The sequence below is a fragment of the Hyperoodon ampullatus genome, assembly GCF_949752795.1.
Source record: "Hyperoodon ampullatus genome assembly, chromosome: 5".
Taxonomy (NCBI): Eukaryota; Metazoa; Chordata; class Mammalia; order Artiodactyla; family Ziphiidae; genus Hyperoodon; species Hyperoodon ampullatus.
In genome coordinates, this window is record NC_136918.1 from 15152076 (window position 1) to 15171676 (window position 19601).

The 19601-nt window shown below is 37.7% G+C and overlaps 1 protein-coding gene across 1 annotated transcript in view; it reads right to left on the reverse strand.

Moving 5' to 3' along the window:
* Window positions 1-19601, reverse strand: part of HLTF (helicase like transcription factor) — a gene marked incomplete at both ends in the record, with an annotated part of 90320 nt that overhangs the window by 4071 nt on the left and 66648 nt on the right. Inside the window, 6 exon segments of the mRNA XM_079704755.1 lie at window positions 2136-2316; window positions 2655-2767; window positions 3084-3209; window positions 11826-12016; window positions 12491-12615; window positions 17399-17578. Coding sequence (XP_079560881.1) covers window positions 2136-2316; window positions 2655-2767; window positions 3084-3209; window positions 11826-12016; window positions 12491-12615; window positions 17399-17578 — 916 coding nt within the window.

Below are 19601 nucleotides of genomic sequence, written 5' to 3' on the forward strand. Positions count from 1 at the left end.
AAAATAAAAAGTAAACTTCCCTTGAGATCGAGAGAAAAGGAGATTTTACTCTTAATTTGCTATAATTTGATTTGGGGATTGTTTTTCGGTATAAAAGTTAGATTTAAAGGACTTATTTTAGCTTATGAGTTTCTAAAACTGATATTCTGTGAATATTTTGTATTTTACAATTGGACCCATTTTGAAACCACTATACTAAGAGCTCAGATAAAATGTTCCTCTCCGCTGTCTTTTGTCTAGGAACCTATTGGTGAGACGGCAGTATACATCAAGTATAACTAAATGTATAATAAAATTTACTTTATGATAATATAAAACTGATAGCTCCCATATGTAGTGGGAGCTATGTAGTCATATGTAGTGACGAAGGAAGCAATTAACTTAATCAAAAGCTCATAATGAAAAAAAGCTCATAATGAAACATCAAAATACATCAAATAAATCTTAACATATATATAATACTCAACAAAGAGGTAAAAGTCTTCATGAGCAACGTTTTTTTGTGGTTTTTTTTTTTTTTTTTTACTGAATCTTATTTTTCTAGGACCTGACTTTTGTTTTAAAGTTAGAAACAATATCTGAAAACTTGAAATGTTCAATGAAAAACAACCAACTTACTATGAAACTGTTAAAACATTCTGTAAGTTTTCTAAAAGTATAACTGTTAAAGAGTTTAGTCTCTGGTCAACTTTACAATACTAATTAAATTACTGTATTTTGTATTAACAACCTCTTCCTTATGAAGTACTAAGATTATAACCAAAAAATAATAATTTGGGAATGTGTTCCAAAAATCAGCTTCTAGAATTATCATCCGGTTAGCTAACATGTAACTTAACCTGCAGTTACAATGCATATTTTTTATAATAACCATAATACTAAAACTCTAGCAAAGATTTAAAACTTCATCCACAGAACGTAGGCAAGAAAATACGACAGACCACTGCCATCCCGATGGCATTAACATGCAACCCATGAATGCCTAAGTATGGCTCTGGCTGTAATATTACTGGAAAGGTTACCCTCAGGTGAGGCAAAAAAGCCTTGGTAACAGGTACATGCTTCAACTAGATAGCCTAACCAGAATAACTCAAAATTTGTATCTTAGTAAAATTTCTTTATGCTATGAATTTTCTGAGTTTCAGGCAGCAAGCTAAAACCACAAACCTTAGATCTGTGAATGCACAGAATCAGCACAGGGTTGCCTCTAGCCCAAACAGTACCCAATGCAAATTAGAAACTGAATTAGTTCAGAGTGCTTCCAGTCCAAAAAGCCCCTTTGTGCAATCAGAAAAAAAGTGCTCCTTTGTGGATGCAACTCTATGTCACACAGTTTGATATGTCAAGTTCAGAGTGAATTTTAACTCCCACTCTACCCCTAGACCTGTATTGCGCACAGTAATTACACTGTATTAGACACTAAAGTTTACCCAAAGCATTCCATTAATGGTACTTGTTTCTAAAACTGTGATGCTGGACATGTGCACCTAAAATCACCTATGGTCTATATAAAAATGCAGTTTCCTGAGTCTCATCCAAGAACTCCTAAATCTGAAGACAGAGGTCAAATTGCATTTCCTAATTCCTATGCACATTAAAGCTTGAGACTATTAGCACCATGATGGTGGCTACTTTGTCTATCTTGTTTATATCCAGACTCCCTGTGCCAGTAAGATTCCCTGACACAAAGTAAGATCTCATTATTCATGGACCGAATCAATGAAAACACTTCCCTAAAGCATTAGAGTTAATAGAAACTTATTCTGTATACAGAAGAGCAGTAGAAAAGCACAGCATAATACTTATAAACATGGACTCTGATCCTAATTTGTATATCACTAGCTGTGTGACAGGGCAAGCTATTTCATTTCTCTATGTTTCAGTTTCCTCACATGTAAAATGGGGATAGTAACAAGATCCATCTCATAGAGATGTTGTGAGAATTTCAGGTGATATATGTAAAGCACTTAAGAGAAAGCCCTTAAAACACTTTTACTAAGTTATTGTCTATTTCTAAAGTTTGCCTAAGAATTTTCACAATCAGTTACAACTATAAAGGTATTTACCAAACAGTTTTTTGTTTTTATTTTTTTAAAGAAGTAGTAACATACCAAAAGGTCTACAAAACTACTTACTGGATCCATTAAAAATACTCGAGAAGCTGCAGAAAGATTCAAACCAACTCCACCTGCTTTTAAGGATAGAAGCATTATAGTTGGAGATCCTGCTTCAGTGTTTTGAAAACACTGAATTGATTCAACTCTTTTCTTTTGGGCCATAGAACCATCCAAACGAGTAAACACAAATCCAGAGGCTCTAATGGAGGGGACAAAAGAGGCAAGAAACACTACACTATAAAAACATGTTAAGTAACTAATCTTTTCATTCAACCAATTCTTTCACTAATTTCTGCTGACAAATATTTACTAATCATCTACTAATATGTCAGGCCCTGAGGTCAACCTTTTTCCTATGAACTCAGGACTTAATCTTTAAAATTCTAAGTTCTCAGGAGTATTCTTTATTGTTACTGTTATTTTAGATAGATGAAATGAATAAAACTGGTAAAACATACATAATGATTTTTTGCTATCCAACTTAAAACATTTATATAAAATCCTTTTGCTCCAAATGAGAAACACTGTTGAACTTACCTGAGTGGTGTTTCTATTAAAGACAGAAATGTTGTAAACTGAGAAACAACTAAACTTTTTATGTTGGGGTTCTTCTTTCTTAAATCAATCAATGCATGCATTAGAGCGTTAATCTGAAAAAAATTAGGATACCCATTAGATTCCATTTTGAATTGGAAGAGAAAGGTCCTGCCATATTATCTCCCTAAAATACAAATGTAAAAGACCACCAATTTTTTTAAAAATTGAGACTAAAAAAATACTATCATAATCTGAACGCTTTCTCTCGCCTCTCAAATTCACCACCAGAAAGAAACAAAAAGCCAGTAACCACCAACAGAGCATAATACTCAAATGACAGAATTAAAAGCAGAATTACTATTTCTAAATATGGTATTTCTTTATATAAACATAAAACAAATATTCAAACATTTGCACATGTATATTTACCTTCGAACTGGATGTCCATTCCATATTAGGCTTTTTCTCAGTGTCACATGCCAATTCTTCTGGAGGACATTCTAATAAATTGTCTCCATGTATATCATTTCTGCATAAAGGGCATTTAGCATGTGGCTATATAAGAAAGAACAAAGTATGAGTGACACTTAACAAAGGAACAGAAATATAAATTTGCCTAAAAATTTTAAAAGGCATGGTAAATTCTATTTCCCTAATAGCCAGCATTTTATTAAACCTTTTATTAGATTCATCCATTTGAGATAAATGTGTACATGCTGAACTCCAGGCAGATATAATGTTCTAATGTAGTAAGGGGGATTGGTAAAGAAGAGAGCAAAAGTAGGTGATCCTGACTAGCAGCAAGAGCTTGAAACAATAAATATTATACTATTTTCAGACAAATAAACCATGAATAAGTTTCTTGAACCTAATTATAATATACCATAGAACTATTCTTTAGAAGAAAAAAGAATAATTTCCTTCTTAATAGCCTATAAGGCCAGTCCAGATCTGTTAAGTCCTATCGGGTTCATTCAAAGCAGTTATCTGTTGTGTCCATTTTGTACCAAGGCATACTAATAAGATTATACCTAAAATAACTACATACCAAATACCATTACAATAAAAAAGATTCTGAACCTAAAACAATGTTAGAAGTCAGTATAGTAGAGTTACCTTTAGAGAGGAGGGAGAGAGTAATGATTGGGAAGGAACACTGGAAGATCTGGGTAGTAGTTATATGGATTTGTTTACTTCATAATTCACTGAGCTATACAATCATGACACGTGCATTTTCCATTATATGTATAATATATCTCAATAAAAATGTTTTAAAAAATTATACCTCAGAAGGATTGCTTAAAGGATTATTCCACTTCACATGAATCTAGACCTACCTTGCTATAGTAGCCAACAGCCATGCATGGCAGTTAAGCTGTTGAAACGTGGTAAAGACAAATTGAGATGTGTTCTAAGTGCACAATACCACTGAATTTTGAACACTTAAGTTTTAAAAAATCATGTAAGGTATCTCATTAATTTTTTATATTTTAGATATACTGGATAAATAAAAATGCATTATAAGAATTAACTTCATCTGCTTTACTAGAAATTTTTAAATTACCTGTGTCTCACATTATCAATCTATTTCTTAGACAAAGATGATCTAAAGAGTTAGTAGAACTAAAATACTGACTGTGAAATATACCTCCAAAAAATGTCTTTTTATATGAAAAGGGCTTAATTATATGAAACATATCTATTAAAACACTGATAAAATTAACTATATATAAAAGGTGCACTAGTAAATCCAAGTGCAAAACTCTTTATAGTCTCTGTTGGACTTGGGTTTTCATTACACTCAACACTGCAACACCACTCCATCAAACACTCAATTTGTGAGGAGCCGGAGGAAGATGGCGGAAGAGTAAGACGCGGAGATCACCTTCCTCCCCACAGATACATCAGAAATTCATCTACACGTGGAACAACTCCAACAGAACACCTACTGAACGCTGACAGAAGACCTCAGACCCCCCAAAAGGCAAGAAACTCCCCACATACCTGGGTAGGTCAAAAGAAAAAAAGAATAAACAGAGACAATAGGATATGGACGGGACCTGCACCAGTGGGAGGGAGCCGTGAAGGAGGGAAGGTTTCTACACACTACAAGCCCCTTCGAGGGCGGAGACTGCAGGTGGCGGAGGGGGAAAGCTTCGGAGTAGCGGAGGAGAGCACAGCAACAGGGGTGTGGAGGGCAAAGCAGAGAGATTTTGGCACAGAGGATCGGTGCCCTCAGGCACACACCAGCCCGAGAGACTTGTCTGCTCGGCCGCAAGAGCGGGCGGGGCTGGGAGCTGAGGCTCGGGTATCGGCTTTCAGTCGGAGCGCAGGGAGAGGTCTGGGGCTGGCGGCAGGAAGAGACCCTGAAGGGGTTAGTGCTAGCCCGGAGGGAGTCCGGGGAAAGGGTCTGGAGCTACCGGAGAGGCAAGAGACTTTTTTCCCTTTTGTTGCCTGGGGCGCGAGGAGAGGGCATTCCCCTCCCTCCCCTCTGCCTGAGTGAGCCAGAGCCCCCGAATCAGCGGCTCCTTTAAACCCGTCCTGTCTGAGCGAAGAACGGACGCCCTCCGGCGACCTACGCGCAGAGGCGGGGCCAGGTCCAAGGCTGAGACCCGGGAGCTGTGAGAGCAGAGACAGGGAAATCTCTCTGTGCAGCCTCCGAGGCAGCGGATTAAAGCTCCACAGTCCATTTGATGTGCCCTGCGTCTGTGGAGTGCATGAATGGACAGCGAATCATCCCAAATTGAGGAAGTGGACCTTGAGGACAAGATTTAAGACTTTCCCCCCCTTTTTTTTTCCTCTTTTTACAACGAATTATCTCAAATTAAGGAGGTGGACTTAGCAAGATTTCAGACTTTTCGCCCTTTTCCTCTTTTTACAACGAATTATCCCAAATCGAGGAGGTGGACTTGGAGAGCAAGATTTTTGATTTTTCCCCCTGCTCTCTTTTTGTGAATGTGTATGTGTAATCTTCTGTGTAAGATTCTCTCTGTATAGCTTTGCTTCCACCATATGTCCCAGGGTTCTTTCGGTCCGTGTTTTTTTTCAATAATTACTTTTTAATTTTAATAACGCTACTATATTTCATACTTTATTCTATTTTACTTTACCTGCTCTTTCTTTTTTTCTCCCTTCCCTTCCTCCCTCCCTCCCTCCGCTCCTCCTTTCCTTCTTTCTTTTTCTTTCCTCCATCCCTCCCTCCCTCCCACCCTTCTTCTTTCCACTTTCTTTTTCTTTCCTTCCTCCCTCCCTCCCTCCCTCCTGTCTTTCTTTCTTTCTTTCCTTCCTCCCTCCCTCCCTCTCTTCTTCCATTCACTCTTCCTTTTGCTTTCATTCCTCCCTCCCTCCCTCCTTTCTTTCCTTTCTTTCCATCCTTCCTCCCTCCCTCCTTTCTTTCTTTCTTCCTTCCTTCCTTCCTTACTTCCCTTCTTCCTTTCTTTCAATCTCTCTTTCTTTCTTCTACTAATTATTTCTTTCTACTTTTTCTCACTGTTATTCTGAGCCGGGTGGATGAAAGGCTCTTGGTGCTGCAGCCAGGAGTTAGTGCTGTGCCTCTGAAGTGGGAGAGCCAACTTCAGGACACGGGTCCACAAGAGACCTCCCAGCTCCACATAATATCAAGCAGCGAAAATCTCCCAGGGATCTCCATCTCAACACCAGCACCCAGCTTCAGTCAATGACCAGCAAGCTACAGTGCTGGTCACCCTATGCCAAGCAACTAGCAAGGCAGGAACACAACCCCACCCATTAGCAGAGAGGATACCTAAAAACATAATAAGGCCACAGGCACCCCAAAACACACCACCAGACGTGGACCTCTCCACCAGAAAGACAAGATCGAGCTTCAACCACCAGAACACAGGCATTAGTCCCCCCCACCAGGAAGCCTACACAACCTACTGAAACAACCTTAGCCACGGGGGACAGACACCAAAAACAACGGGAACTACGAATCTGCAGCCTGCAAAAAGGAGACCCCAAACACAGTAACATAAGCAAAATGAGAAAGCAGAAAAACACACAGCAGGTGAAGGAGCAAGATAAAAACCTACCAGACCTAACAAATGAAGAGGTAATAGGCAGTCTACCTGAAAAAGAATTCAGAATAATGATAGTAAAGCTGATCCAAGATTCTATTTCCCAGATCCAAAATCTTGGAAATAGAATAGACAATATGCAAGAAACAGTTAACAAGGACCTAGAAGAACTAAAGATGAATCAAGCATCGATTAAAAACACAATAAATGAAATGAAAAATACTCTAGATGGGATCAATAGCAGAATAACTGAGGCAGAAGAACGGATAAGTGAGGTGGGAGATAAAATAGTGGAAATAACTGATGCAGAGAAAAATAAAGAAAAAAGAATGAAAAGAACAGAGGACAGTCTCAGAGACCTCTGGGACAACATTAAACGCACCAACATTCGAATTATAGGGGTTCCAGAAGAAGAAGAGAAAAAGAAAGGGACTGAGAAAATATTTGAAGAGATTATAGTTGAAAACTTCCCTAATATAGGAAAGGAAATAGTTAATCAAGTCCAGGAGGCACAGAGAGTCCCATACAGAATAAATCCAAGAAGAAATACGCCAAGACACATATTAATCAAACTGTCAAAAATTAAACACAAAGAAATCATATTAAAAGCAGCAAGGGAAAAACAACAAATAACACACAAGGGAATCCCCATCAGGTTAACAGCTGATCTCTCAGCAGAAACTCTACAAGCCAGAAGGGAGTGGCAGGACATAATTAAAGTGATGAAGGAGAGAAACCTGCAACCAAGATTACTCTACCCAGCAAGGATCTCATTCAGATTTGATGGAGAAATTAAAACCTTTACAGACAAGCAAAAGCTGAGAGAGTTCAGCACCACCAAACCAGCTTTACAACAAATGCTAAAGGAACTTCTCTAGGCAAGAAACACAACAGAAGGACTATACCTACAATAACGAACCCAAAGCCATTAAGGAGATGGGAATAGGAACATACATATCAATAATTACCTTAAATGTAAATGGACTAAATGCTCCCACCAAAAGACACAGAGTGGCTGAATGGATACAAAAACAAGACCCATATATATGCTGTCTACAAGAGACCCACTTCAGACCTAGAGACACATACAGATTGAAAGTAAGGGGATGGAAAAAGATATTCCATGCAAATGGAAATCAAAAGAAAGCTGGAGTAGCAATTCTTATATCAGACAAAATAGACTTTAAAATAAAGACTATTAGAAGAGACAAAGAAGGACACTACATAACGATAAAGGGATCGATCCAAGAAGAAGATATAACAATTGTAAATATTTATGCACCCAACATAGGAGCACCTCAATACATAAGGCAAATACTAACAGCCATAAAAGGGGAAATCGACAGTAACACACTCATAGTAGGGGACTTTAACACCCCACTTTCACCAATGGACAGATCATCCAAAATGAAAATAAATAAGGAAACACAAGCTTTAAATGATACATTAAACAAGATGGACTTAATTGATATTTATAGGACATTCCACCCAAAAACAACAGAATACACATTTTTCTCAAGTGCTCATGGAACATTCTCCAGGATAGATCATATCTTGGGTCACAAATCAAGCCTTGGTAAATTTAAGAAAATTGAAATTGTATCAAGTATCTTTTCCGACCACAATGCTATGAGACTAGACATCAATTACAGGAAAAGAGCTGTAAAAAATACAAACACATGGAGGCTAAACAATACACTACTCAATAATGAAGTGATCACTGAAGAAATCAAAGAGGAAATTAAGAAATACTTAGAAACAAATGACAATGGAGACACGACGACCCAAAACCTATGGGACGCAGCAAAAGCAGTTCTAAGGGGGAAGTTTATAGCAATACAATCCCACCTTAAGAAACAGGAAACATTTCGAGTAAACAACCTGACCCTGCACCTAAAGCAATTAGAGAAAGAAGAACAAAAAACCCCCAAAGTTAGCAGAAGGAAAGAAATCATAAAGATCAGATCAGAAATAAATGAAAAAGAAATGAAGGAAACGATAGCAAAGATCAACCAAACTAAAAGCTGGTTCTTTGAGAAGATAAACAAAATTGACAAACCATTAGCCAGACTCATCAAGAAAAGAAGGGAGAAGACTCAAATCAGTAGAATTAGAAATGAAAAAGGAGAAGTAACAACTGACACTGCAGAAATACAAAAGATCATGAGAGATTACTATAAGCAACTCTATGCCAATAAAATGGACAACCTGGAAGAAATGGACAAATTCTTAGAAATGCACAACCTACCAAGACTGACTCAGGAAGAAATAGAAAATATGAATAGACCAATCACAAGCACTGAAATTGAAACTGTGATTAAAAATCTTCCATCAAACAAAAGCCCAGGACCAGATGGCTTCACAGGCGAATTCTATCAAACATTTAGAGAAGAGCTAACACCCATCCTTCTCAAACTCTTCCAAACAATATCAGAGGAAGGAACACTCCCAAACTCATTCTACGAGGCCACCATCACCTTGATACCAAAACCAGGCAAGGATGTCACAAAGAAAGAAAACTACAGGCCAATATCACTGATGAACATAGATGCAAAAATCCTCAACAAAATACTAGCAAACAGAATCCAACAGCACATTAAAAGGATCATACACCATGATCAAGTGGGGTTTATTCCAGGAATGCAAGGATTCTTCAATATACGCAAATCAATCAATGTGATACACCATATTAACAAGTTGAAGGAGAAAAACCATATGATCATCTCAATAGATGCAGAGAAAGCTTTCGACAAAATTCAACACCCATTTATGATAAAAACCCTGCAGAAAGTAGGCATAGAGGGAACTTTCCTCAACATAATAAAGGCCATATATGACAAACCCACAGCCAACATTGTCCTCAACGGTGAAAAACTGAAACCATTTCCACTAAGATCAGGAACAAGACAAGGCTGCCCACTCTCACCACTCTTATTCAACATAGTTTTGGAAGTTTTAGCCACAGCAATCAGAGAAGAAAAGGAAATAAAAGGAATCCAAATTGGAAAAGAAGAAGTAAAGCTGTCACTGTTTGCAGATGACATGATACTATACATAGAGAATCCTAAAGATGCTACCGAAAAACTACTAGAGCTAATCAATGAATTTGGTAAAGTAGCAGGATACAAAATTAATGCACAGAAATCTCTGGCATTCCTGTACACTAATGATGAAAAATCTGAAAATGAAATCAAGAAAACACTCCCATTTACCATTGCAACAAAAAGAATAAAATGTCTAGGAATAAACCTACCTAAGGAGACAAAAGACCTGTATGCAGAAAATTATAAGACACTGATGAAAGAAATTAAAGATGATATAAATAGATGGAGAGATATACCATGCTCCTGGATTGGAAGAATCAATATTGTGAAAATGACTCTACTACCCAAAGCAATCTACAGATTCAATGCAATCCCTATCAAACTACCACTGGCATTTTTCACAGAAGTAGAACAAAAAATTTCACAATTTGTTTGGAAAAACAAAAGACCCCGAATAGCCAAAGCAATCTTGAGAACGAAAAACGGAGCTGGAGGAATCAGGCTGCCTGACTTCAGACTATACTACAAAGCTACAGTAATTAAGACAGTGTGGTACTGGCATAAAAACAGAAAGATAGATCAGTGGATCAGGATAGAAAGCCCAGAGATAAACCCACGCACATATGGCCAACTTATCTTTGATAAAGGAGGCAGGAATGTACAGTGGAGAAAGGACAGCCTCTTCAATAAGTGGTGCTGGGAAAACTGGACAGGGACATGTAAAAGTATGAGATTAGATCATTCCCTAACACCATACACAAAAATAAGCTCAAAATGGATTAAAGACCTAAATGTAAGGCCAGAAACTATCAAACTCTTAGAGGAAAACATAGGTAGAACACTCTATGACATAAATCACAGCAAGATCCTTTTGGACCCACCTCCTAGAGAAATGGAACTAAAAACAAAGATAAACAAATGGGACCTAATGAAACTTCAAAGCTTTTGCACAGCAAAGGAAACCATAAACAAGACCAAAAGACAACCCTCAGAATGGGAGAAAATATTTGCAAATGAAGCAACTGACAAAGGATTAATCTCCAAAATTTATAAACAGCTCATGCAGCTCAATAGCAAAAAAACAAACAACCCAATCCAAAAATGGGCAGAAGACTTAAATAGGCATTTCTCCAAAGAAGATATACAGACTGCCAACAAACACATGAAAGAATGCTCAACATCATTAATCATTAGAGAAATGCAAATCAAAACTACAATGAGATATCATCTCACACCAGTCAGAATGGCCATCATCAAGAAATCTAGAAACAATAAATGCTGGAGAGGGTGTGGAGAAAAGGGAACACTCTTGCACTGCTGGTGGGAATGTGAATTGGTACAGCCACTATGGAGAACAGTATGGAGGTTCCTTAAAAAACTAAAAATAGAACTACCATATGACCCAGCAATCCCACTACTAGGCATATACCCTGAGAAAACCATAATTCAAAAAGAGACATGTACCAAAATGTTCATTGCAGCTCTATTCACAATAGCCCGGAGGTGGAAACAACCTAAGTGTCCATCATCGGATGAATGGATAAAGAAGATGTGGCACATATATACAATGGAATATTACTCAGCCATAAAAAGGAACGAAACTGAGCTATTTGTAATGAGGTGGATAGACCTAGAGTCTGTCATACAGAGTGAAGTAAGTCAGAAAGAGAAAGACAAATACCGTATGCTAACACATATATATGGAATTAAAAAAAAAAAAAAAATGTCATGAAGAACCTAGGGGTAAAACGGGAATAAAGACACAGACCTACTTGAGAATGGACTTGAGGATATGGGGAAGGGGAAGGGTAAGCTGTGACAAAGGGAAAGAGAGGCATGGACATATATACAGTACCAAACGTAAGGTAGATAGATAGTGGGAAGCAGCCGCAGAGCACAGGGAGATCAGCTCGGTGCTTTGTGACCGCCTGGAGGGGTGGGATGGGGAGGGTGGGAGGGAGGGAGATGCATGAGGGAGGGGATGTGGGAACAGATGTATATGTATGACTGATTCACTTTGTTATAAAGCAGAAACTAATAAAAAAAAAAAAAAAAACAAACACTCAGTTTGTATTCAGCATAAAACTAACCTGCTCATTCTGAATGACTTGGCAAATGCAGGGTTTACAAAAGACGTGTGCACAATGTGTTATGACAGGAACCGTTAAAGAATCCAAGCAAATGGCACATTCTTCATCAGAACCTGAGCTCAGAATTAATTTCATCTTCCTTATTAACTTCTTTCGTAGTTCTTCAGGTGTATCATTTCCTAGAGAAAAGGCTGAAAAATTAATTTCAGAGCAAGACTTGTAATATGACTAGACAATCTTAATCTTCCTTATATAGGGAAAAGTTTTGCTTGGGTAGTCTTAAGTCTTTTTATTTATTTACTTATTTATTTACCACAGGCAAAAAGCATGATTTAAATTTGAAATTTTAAGAAAAATTCAGAAGTTCCACATAACATACCTTACACAGAAACATCACTGTAACACCATCTGTGGGTACTACCGTAGAATAAAAGGCCGATCCAATCTGAACCTTTCTTCTAAGACTATCACTGGAAATCCTTGAAAACCTCATTAATATTCCATTTCATTGTTGAGAGGTTCTTGAGTATATTTCTAGTTGAGTCCTATTCTAAAATCAATGTCCATTTGACAAATAAACTAAATTTAGGCCATATGAAAAATTTCTCATTCTGATTTAAATATCTCTAATAAATATGATGTGTAAACCAATCACATTTACCTACCTGAGGGACCACTGGAAGACACTGCGTTTGTAAGAAGGTGAGTATGACAACAAATCTGCCGCAATCTAAGCAAAAGACCCAGGACATCTGCATAGTGTGCAAGGACAGTCCCTTCATTAAAATACCTAGAGGTAAAAACGTTAAATATTATGAAGGCCCCTAAACAATAATATTTCCTATTCTAAAACAGTGCAACAAAAATGGCATTGTTTTCTTCTTCCCTGGAAATCACTTCAAAACATGAATGGAAAACAGAAAAGTAAACTCTATCTTTAATGAAACCAGGAGAGATTTGTAACAATAAAGCAAAGTATATGAGAAATGGCTGCCAACTGCAGTAGAAGTCAAAAAGGAAGATACTGAGAGATATGACTGCAGATCTCAAGCAGACCTGCCAGAGCACAGTTCTTCAAAATAGCATGCCCTGAGGAGAAAATCACCATCTCTTATGTGCATGGCTCATGAACGTCCCTGGACAAGTTTATACCAAGACGGAGGGAAGGCAAGCTGAATAAGGAAACACATGGCCCTACTGTGTTTTCAGAAAAGACTATAACTACAGCATTCCATATTGTAAGGAACCCTAAAGCTTCTGATCTCTGTTTTATGAGCACAAGTAAAATCTGAAAGAACTCACATGTAACCCTGAGTCATAATGAAATAAGGATATATTTCCTGCCAGTCGAGGATACAGCTATGACTCCTGTCCCTTCACATGAATCTCTTGCAAATAGCTAGTCCAGAAAGAACTCAAGACATTCATATATGAGTAACAATCAGCAAAAAGCAAGGGAGAGAACAAATGGCAGTGAAAGAAAACTCACCAGAAAAATGTTGCCATAGAGCAAATAAAAATTACGACCAAGAATGCTGTCATGATTTAACACCACTCAATAAAACAGTTCCTCCTAAAAAAACACCAATAGCTTAAAGTAGAGACAAAACTTGAAAAGGTATGGCAAAACAAAATAGAGATCAAAGATGAGCTGGTACAGCTAAAAAGTATGAAAGGGAAAAGTAAACTATCAGAGGAAGCCACAGGGAAGCCAGCATAAGAGACTAGCCACTGATAAAAACATAAGAATGTGGGAAACAGGATTGAGAAAAGCAAAATTAAACAGAAAGATGTAAATGATTAGAATAAAATGATACCTATGGAAAAAAAAGAATATCCAGCATACACAGAGATAAATAAAATAATGGAACAGAAAACAGTATTTAAGAAAACTTTCCCAAAAGGGGGTGCAGGGGAAGACTGGAATCTACAGATTTAAATGGTACCACATGTTCCATAAAAATATCAACAGAGATCCTGGTGAAATTGCTGGACTTTAAAGAAAAGAATAAGATAAAAATCAAGGTTTTCCATGGAACTATTCAATATAAAATACAGTAGAACAAAGACAATACAGGTTCTGAAGAAACAATGGGTGATCCAAAAATTATATACCAAGGCAATCTGGTATTTAAGTATTAAGGCAATAGGAGAAATATAGCCTAATGGTTAAGAGGACAGACTCTAGAGCTAGACTGTCTGAATTCAAAATCTGGCTCTGTCAATTTAACTGTGAAAACTTGGGCAGGTTTCTCAACCTGTGTCTTGAGCTTCCTCAGCTGTAACAGTGGTATAATACATACCTCGCAGGACTGTTGTATTAAAAAAGTTAGTACATGCAAAGCATTTAGAATAGTGCTGGACTATGGTAAATGATATATATCTGCTGATATTATTAGTAAGAGTAGTATTATGGCAACAAATGCTTCTCAGTATTCAAGAATGCAAGGAATAGGCAATATAAAGATTGAACTTGGGCCTCCCTGGTGGCGCAGTGGTTGAGAGTCCGCCTGCTGATGCAGGGGATACGGGTTCGTGCCCCGGTCTGGGAGGATCCCATATGCCGCGGAGCGGCTGGGCCCGTGAGCCATGGCCGCTGAGCCTGCGCATCCAGAGCCTGTGCTCCGCAACGGGAGAGGCCACAACAGTGAGAGGCCCGCGTACCGCAAAAAAAAAAAAAAAAAAAAAAAAGATTGAACTTACAAATTCTAGAACCAAACTACCTGAATTTAAACACCACCTCTGTCATTCATTAGCTGTGTGACACAGTGTAAGTCACCTAACTGCTCTGTGCCTCAGATCCTTCATCTGTAAAATGTAGGTAATCCCTGTACTGACTTAATAGGACTGTTGTGAATTAATACACATAAAGCTCTTAGATGAATGCATAACACGTAGTAAGCGCTCAATAAATGTTAGTAAATGTAATACCTATTAAGATATTTTAAAATAACATTTCTTCTTTGAGAACACAGTTTCAATAAAGTTACTCTTTTTCAACCTTTTCAAACAGAATAACATTTACCAATAGTCTAATTATTCCCTGGCACCGCTTCTTACACTGAAAATGAATATTTCAGTTTAAGAAATTTCTTTTGAGTGCCAGATACCGAAGTAGAAGTTTCCTCCTACCTCACCAGCTACTCCTGTCTTGTTAGAACTCTTCTCTAACTTCACTCACTCTCTTGGTGATCTTACCCAGTCTCCCGGCTAAAATGGCCATTTACACACAGGTGACTTTCAAATTTGTATCAAACCAAGAGCATTCCCATGAACTCTGATCTCATATCCAACTGACTATGTGACATCCCCACTTGGAAATCACACAGGCATCACACAATCAATGTGTCCAAAGCTGAGTTTCTCGTCTTCCCTGAAAAAACTCTGCCCCTCCCTAGAGACCTATTCTGCAAATGGCAGTTCCATCCTTCCAGCCACTCCTGTGAAAAACCTTGCAGTTATCTTTCACTCCTCTCTCCCACACCCCATACTCTATCAATCAGCGAGTTCTGTTGGCTCTACCTTCAAAATACAACAGAATCCGGGCATTTCTCACCCCCTTCATCACTACTACTGTAGTAAAAACAAAAAAAAACACCATCATCCCTTACTTTGATTTTTGCCACTGTTCTCCCTACTTATGCCTTGACTCTACAATGTAAGTCTTAACACAGCAGCCAGTTATCCTTTAAAGTCATTCGTGGTTCAAAACCCTTCCTTCAAAGGTTCCCAAATCTCATAAACAGTAAAAGCCAAAGTTCTTCAAATATGCCACAATGCCTTACATAACTGTCATCCACCCCCACTCCAACAGCTCTCTGACGTCATCACTGTTTTCCGCCTTGCTCATATTATCCAGCCACACTTGCCTCTCTGTTGCTCAAGCTCCCCAGGTATGCTCCCAACTCAGGGCCTTTACACTTGCTGTTCCCCTCTGCCAGAAATGCCCCCCAACCCCAATCTCCTTTCAATCTTTTCCCACGTATCACCTTCTCAGTGAAATCATCTTCCCCGAATACCCTATCAAAACAGCTACAGTGCTCCCTTACCTCCTTTCTCTGCTTTACTTTTTTTCCATAAAACTTAATTTTTTAATCATCTGTTACCTCCCACTGAAATATAAACTCCTTGAGGGTAGAGACTTTTGTCTGCTTTACTCTGCTGTATCCCAATGTGTACAACAGTGCCTGGCACACAGGCACTTAATAAATTTTGGTTGAAAGAATGAATATGAAGGAAACTTGAATCACCACTGCAAGATTTTGAACTCTGAAATCGCTTGCTTAGAACAATCTTTCTCAATATTCCTAATTCCTATTAAACCTGCTTTGTACCTCACTGAAGTTCTTATGTTTTGAAGATTCCCCTATATTCTCAACCCTGTCCTGCCTTCACTTGTCTCCTACTCATTCTGGTTCCTTCATGCATTCACATCAAACGTGCTCTTGCTTAGACTAGAATCTCTCACCTACCAATCCCCAACACCTTTAATCTACACTTCATCAGCTCCGAGTTCCAGATTTCCATGTGTGGTTGGAAAGTCGTACTGATTTAACTTTTACATAGATCCAATACCATGTGGAGCCTGTCTACCACTCTAAAAACCTTACTTTTTGCAATGGCTGCAAATCCAGTCTACCTTCCTCAACTTCCCACTGCCTTACTCTGTAGATATCTTGTCTTATAGTTCACTGATTGTACTCTTGATATTATTTACCTCCATAGTAGGCTTTATTTTTCTCCATCAATTTTTTTATTCTCTTTTCTATCTGTAGTCTCTTCCATGTTCTCTTCCTCTCAAAGCAATTACACAAACAAAACCATCAAAAAATTGGTCCAGCAGCCAACTGTCAATCCTATCTACCAGTCTTCTTCCTTTTAAAGACCAACTTCGTGAAAAATGGTCTACCCCTACAGCTGGCTACTTCTTTGCAATCCCTTTGCTCCTACAATTTGGCTACATATCTCATCATTCTAGTGAAACCATTCTGGGAGTTTATACTGGTAACTTCTGAATCACCAAATTATTGTAAATAGCCTTTACTAAGTCTCTGCACTATGTGACACTACTGACCATATATTCTTTCTTGATTACAGTCTTTACTGGAATTCTGTAACAGTTTCTCTACTTTCTTCATACATCTCCCCTTGACAGAAGCTCTTCCAGTGGCTCCTTTTTATTTTCCTATGTCTTTAATGTGGAACGTTCCCCCAAGTTTTAGTCCTTAATAGGTTTATTTTCTCTAGATATACTTCTCTCAATGTTTTTAATCTTCTCCCATGACATAGAACCAGGAATAGAAGCAAGCAAGGTCTTCTGACTAGCAATCCAAGACTTGCCATTTCACGTAAACTTTTTTCCTAACTTAAGGAATTACTTACCTGGTAAATTATAATATTATTTCACTCACTTCAACTATTAATTTGTTAAAAAGTAAATAGTTAAAAAAAACAAATTATACTTCAGTGCACTTAATAAGACTTTATTGCTAACATACCTAAAAAATGCTATTCAATTAAAGTTAACAAAGAAAATAAAAACTAATTTCTAAAATGACTTTCTTTCCCCATACCTTCCAATAGTAGCTCTGCCTTCATTCTTCACAGACTGGTAAATCTTCCTCTCTTCATCTGAAAGTGTAATGTGCTGAATAAATACTTTACGTTCTGGTAACTCCAAAACAGGTTTTCCTCTAATTTTGCTTGTCTTTGTTCTTCTAAGTGTAATATTTTTAATTAGGGACTGTAAACGCCTAATCAAAATAAAAGAAATAATCACATAACTTTTTATTTCTTCGTAAGTTAATTTAATGAGAACGGAAAAGAATATCTTAATCTATTACCGTACTAAAACCTTAGTAAAGATTTTTTTTAAAAAAACGCTTATTTGGAGTTTTATCCAATCTTATAATGACAGACATATTCTACAAAGAGAAAATTATAGTAACAAAATACATTTAAATTTGCCCTCAATTCAGTACCTGTCACAGTTTAATCTTTTATCCTGTCCTTATTTTTCTTAAGCTCTCTCCCCGTTTTTCTAATCACTAACCCTCTTTTTCCTTCTCAATTCTGTCAACTACACCACCCAAAGTTTGACACTCAAATTCTTAAAAAGTAGCTATTAAGCGCGAGGCATTATACTAATATTTATGTATTTATGTATCATAAATACATAAATGAGTAAGATCTTATCTTCAAAAAATTTCTCCAGTAATATGAAAATCAAGGTACATAAATAATTTTTATAAAGTAATGAATGCCAAAAATAAAAATTAAAACATGATGTGACAATTCAGAAGAGGGATAAATGCCTTCTAGATTCTACAACCTTTACAATCTCTTTTCTCAATATCAGAAAAAAAAAAGGAAGCAACTCTTTAAAAAAAGATTTTTTCCTAACACTGAAATATAAATACAATTTCTTAAATCAGAATTTAAATAGTTGGTTCTGAGGAATCAAGTAGACAGTACTGCAAACTAGGTTAGTGGCTCTTGAATCTTTTTCACTGTAACCCACAGGAAGAAACATATTTTACTCCATCCATCAAACATACAGAAACACATATACATATAACAGAAACAAACATTTCACAAAACAATACTGTGTGTGATGCACTCTGCTATTTTCCTAAATTTTCTACTCTATTTCATTTTCTTTAATGAACAGCTATAATGCTAGCTGCCATCTTTATGATTTCACAAAAGGCTAATGAATCCTAAACGCTCTGTCTAAAAACCACTGCTCCAGGCAAAAAATTTGAACATTAGCCTAGTACCTTGCAAAATGGCTATCAGCAAGTTGATATTTATGAGAAGTTGAGTTTTTAATCTGTCTCCGCCAGAAACAACTTTCTGTCTTGTAAAACTCTTGTTAATGCCACTGTATTACCACATCATTCAGCTATCACTATATAAAGCTATACAACGGGGGTCCCCAACCCCCAGGCCATGGACCGGTACCTGTCCGTGGCCTGTTAGGAAACAGGCTGCACAGCAGGAGGTGGGCAGCAGATGAGCAAGCAAAGCTTTATCTGTATTTACAGCCTCTCCCCATCGCTCGCGTTACCACCTGAGCTCCGCCTCCTGTCAGATCAGCTGCGCATTAGATTCTCATAGGAGCACGAACCCTACTGTGAACTGCACCTGCGAGGGGTTGCGTGCTCCTTATGAGAATCTAATGCCTGATGATCTGAGGTGGAGCTGAGGCAGTGATGCTAGCGCTAGGGAGTGGCTGCAAATACAGATTATCATTAGCAGAGAGGTTTGACTGCACAGAGACCATAATAAATCAGTTGCTTACAGACTCATAACAAAACCCTGTCAGTGAGTAGCAAGTGAAAACAAGCTCAGGGCTCCCACTGATTCTGCATTATGGTGAGTTGAATAATTACTTCATTATATATTACAATGTAATGATAATAGAAATAAAGTGCACAATAAACGTAATGTGCTTGAATCATCCCGAAACCATCCCCCACCCCGCCCCCGTCAGTGGAAAAACTGTCTTCCACGAAACTGGTCCCTGGTGACAGAAAGATTGGGGACCACTGCTATACAAGATAAGTTATGAAAATTTAGTGCATATTGGATTCTCTGAGCATATAATGTTTTTCCTGTCACTACTTAATTTATTAATGGTGGTTTTGAGGGTAAGAGCAACACACAAAGACCATATAGCTCTGCCTTCACAGTTCTGACTAAAATCAGGGGAAAGGAGAGTTAACCTTTTAGTGGTAGGTAGAGATATTTATCCCCCCAAACAAGAATCATCAG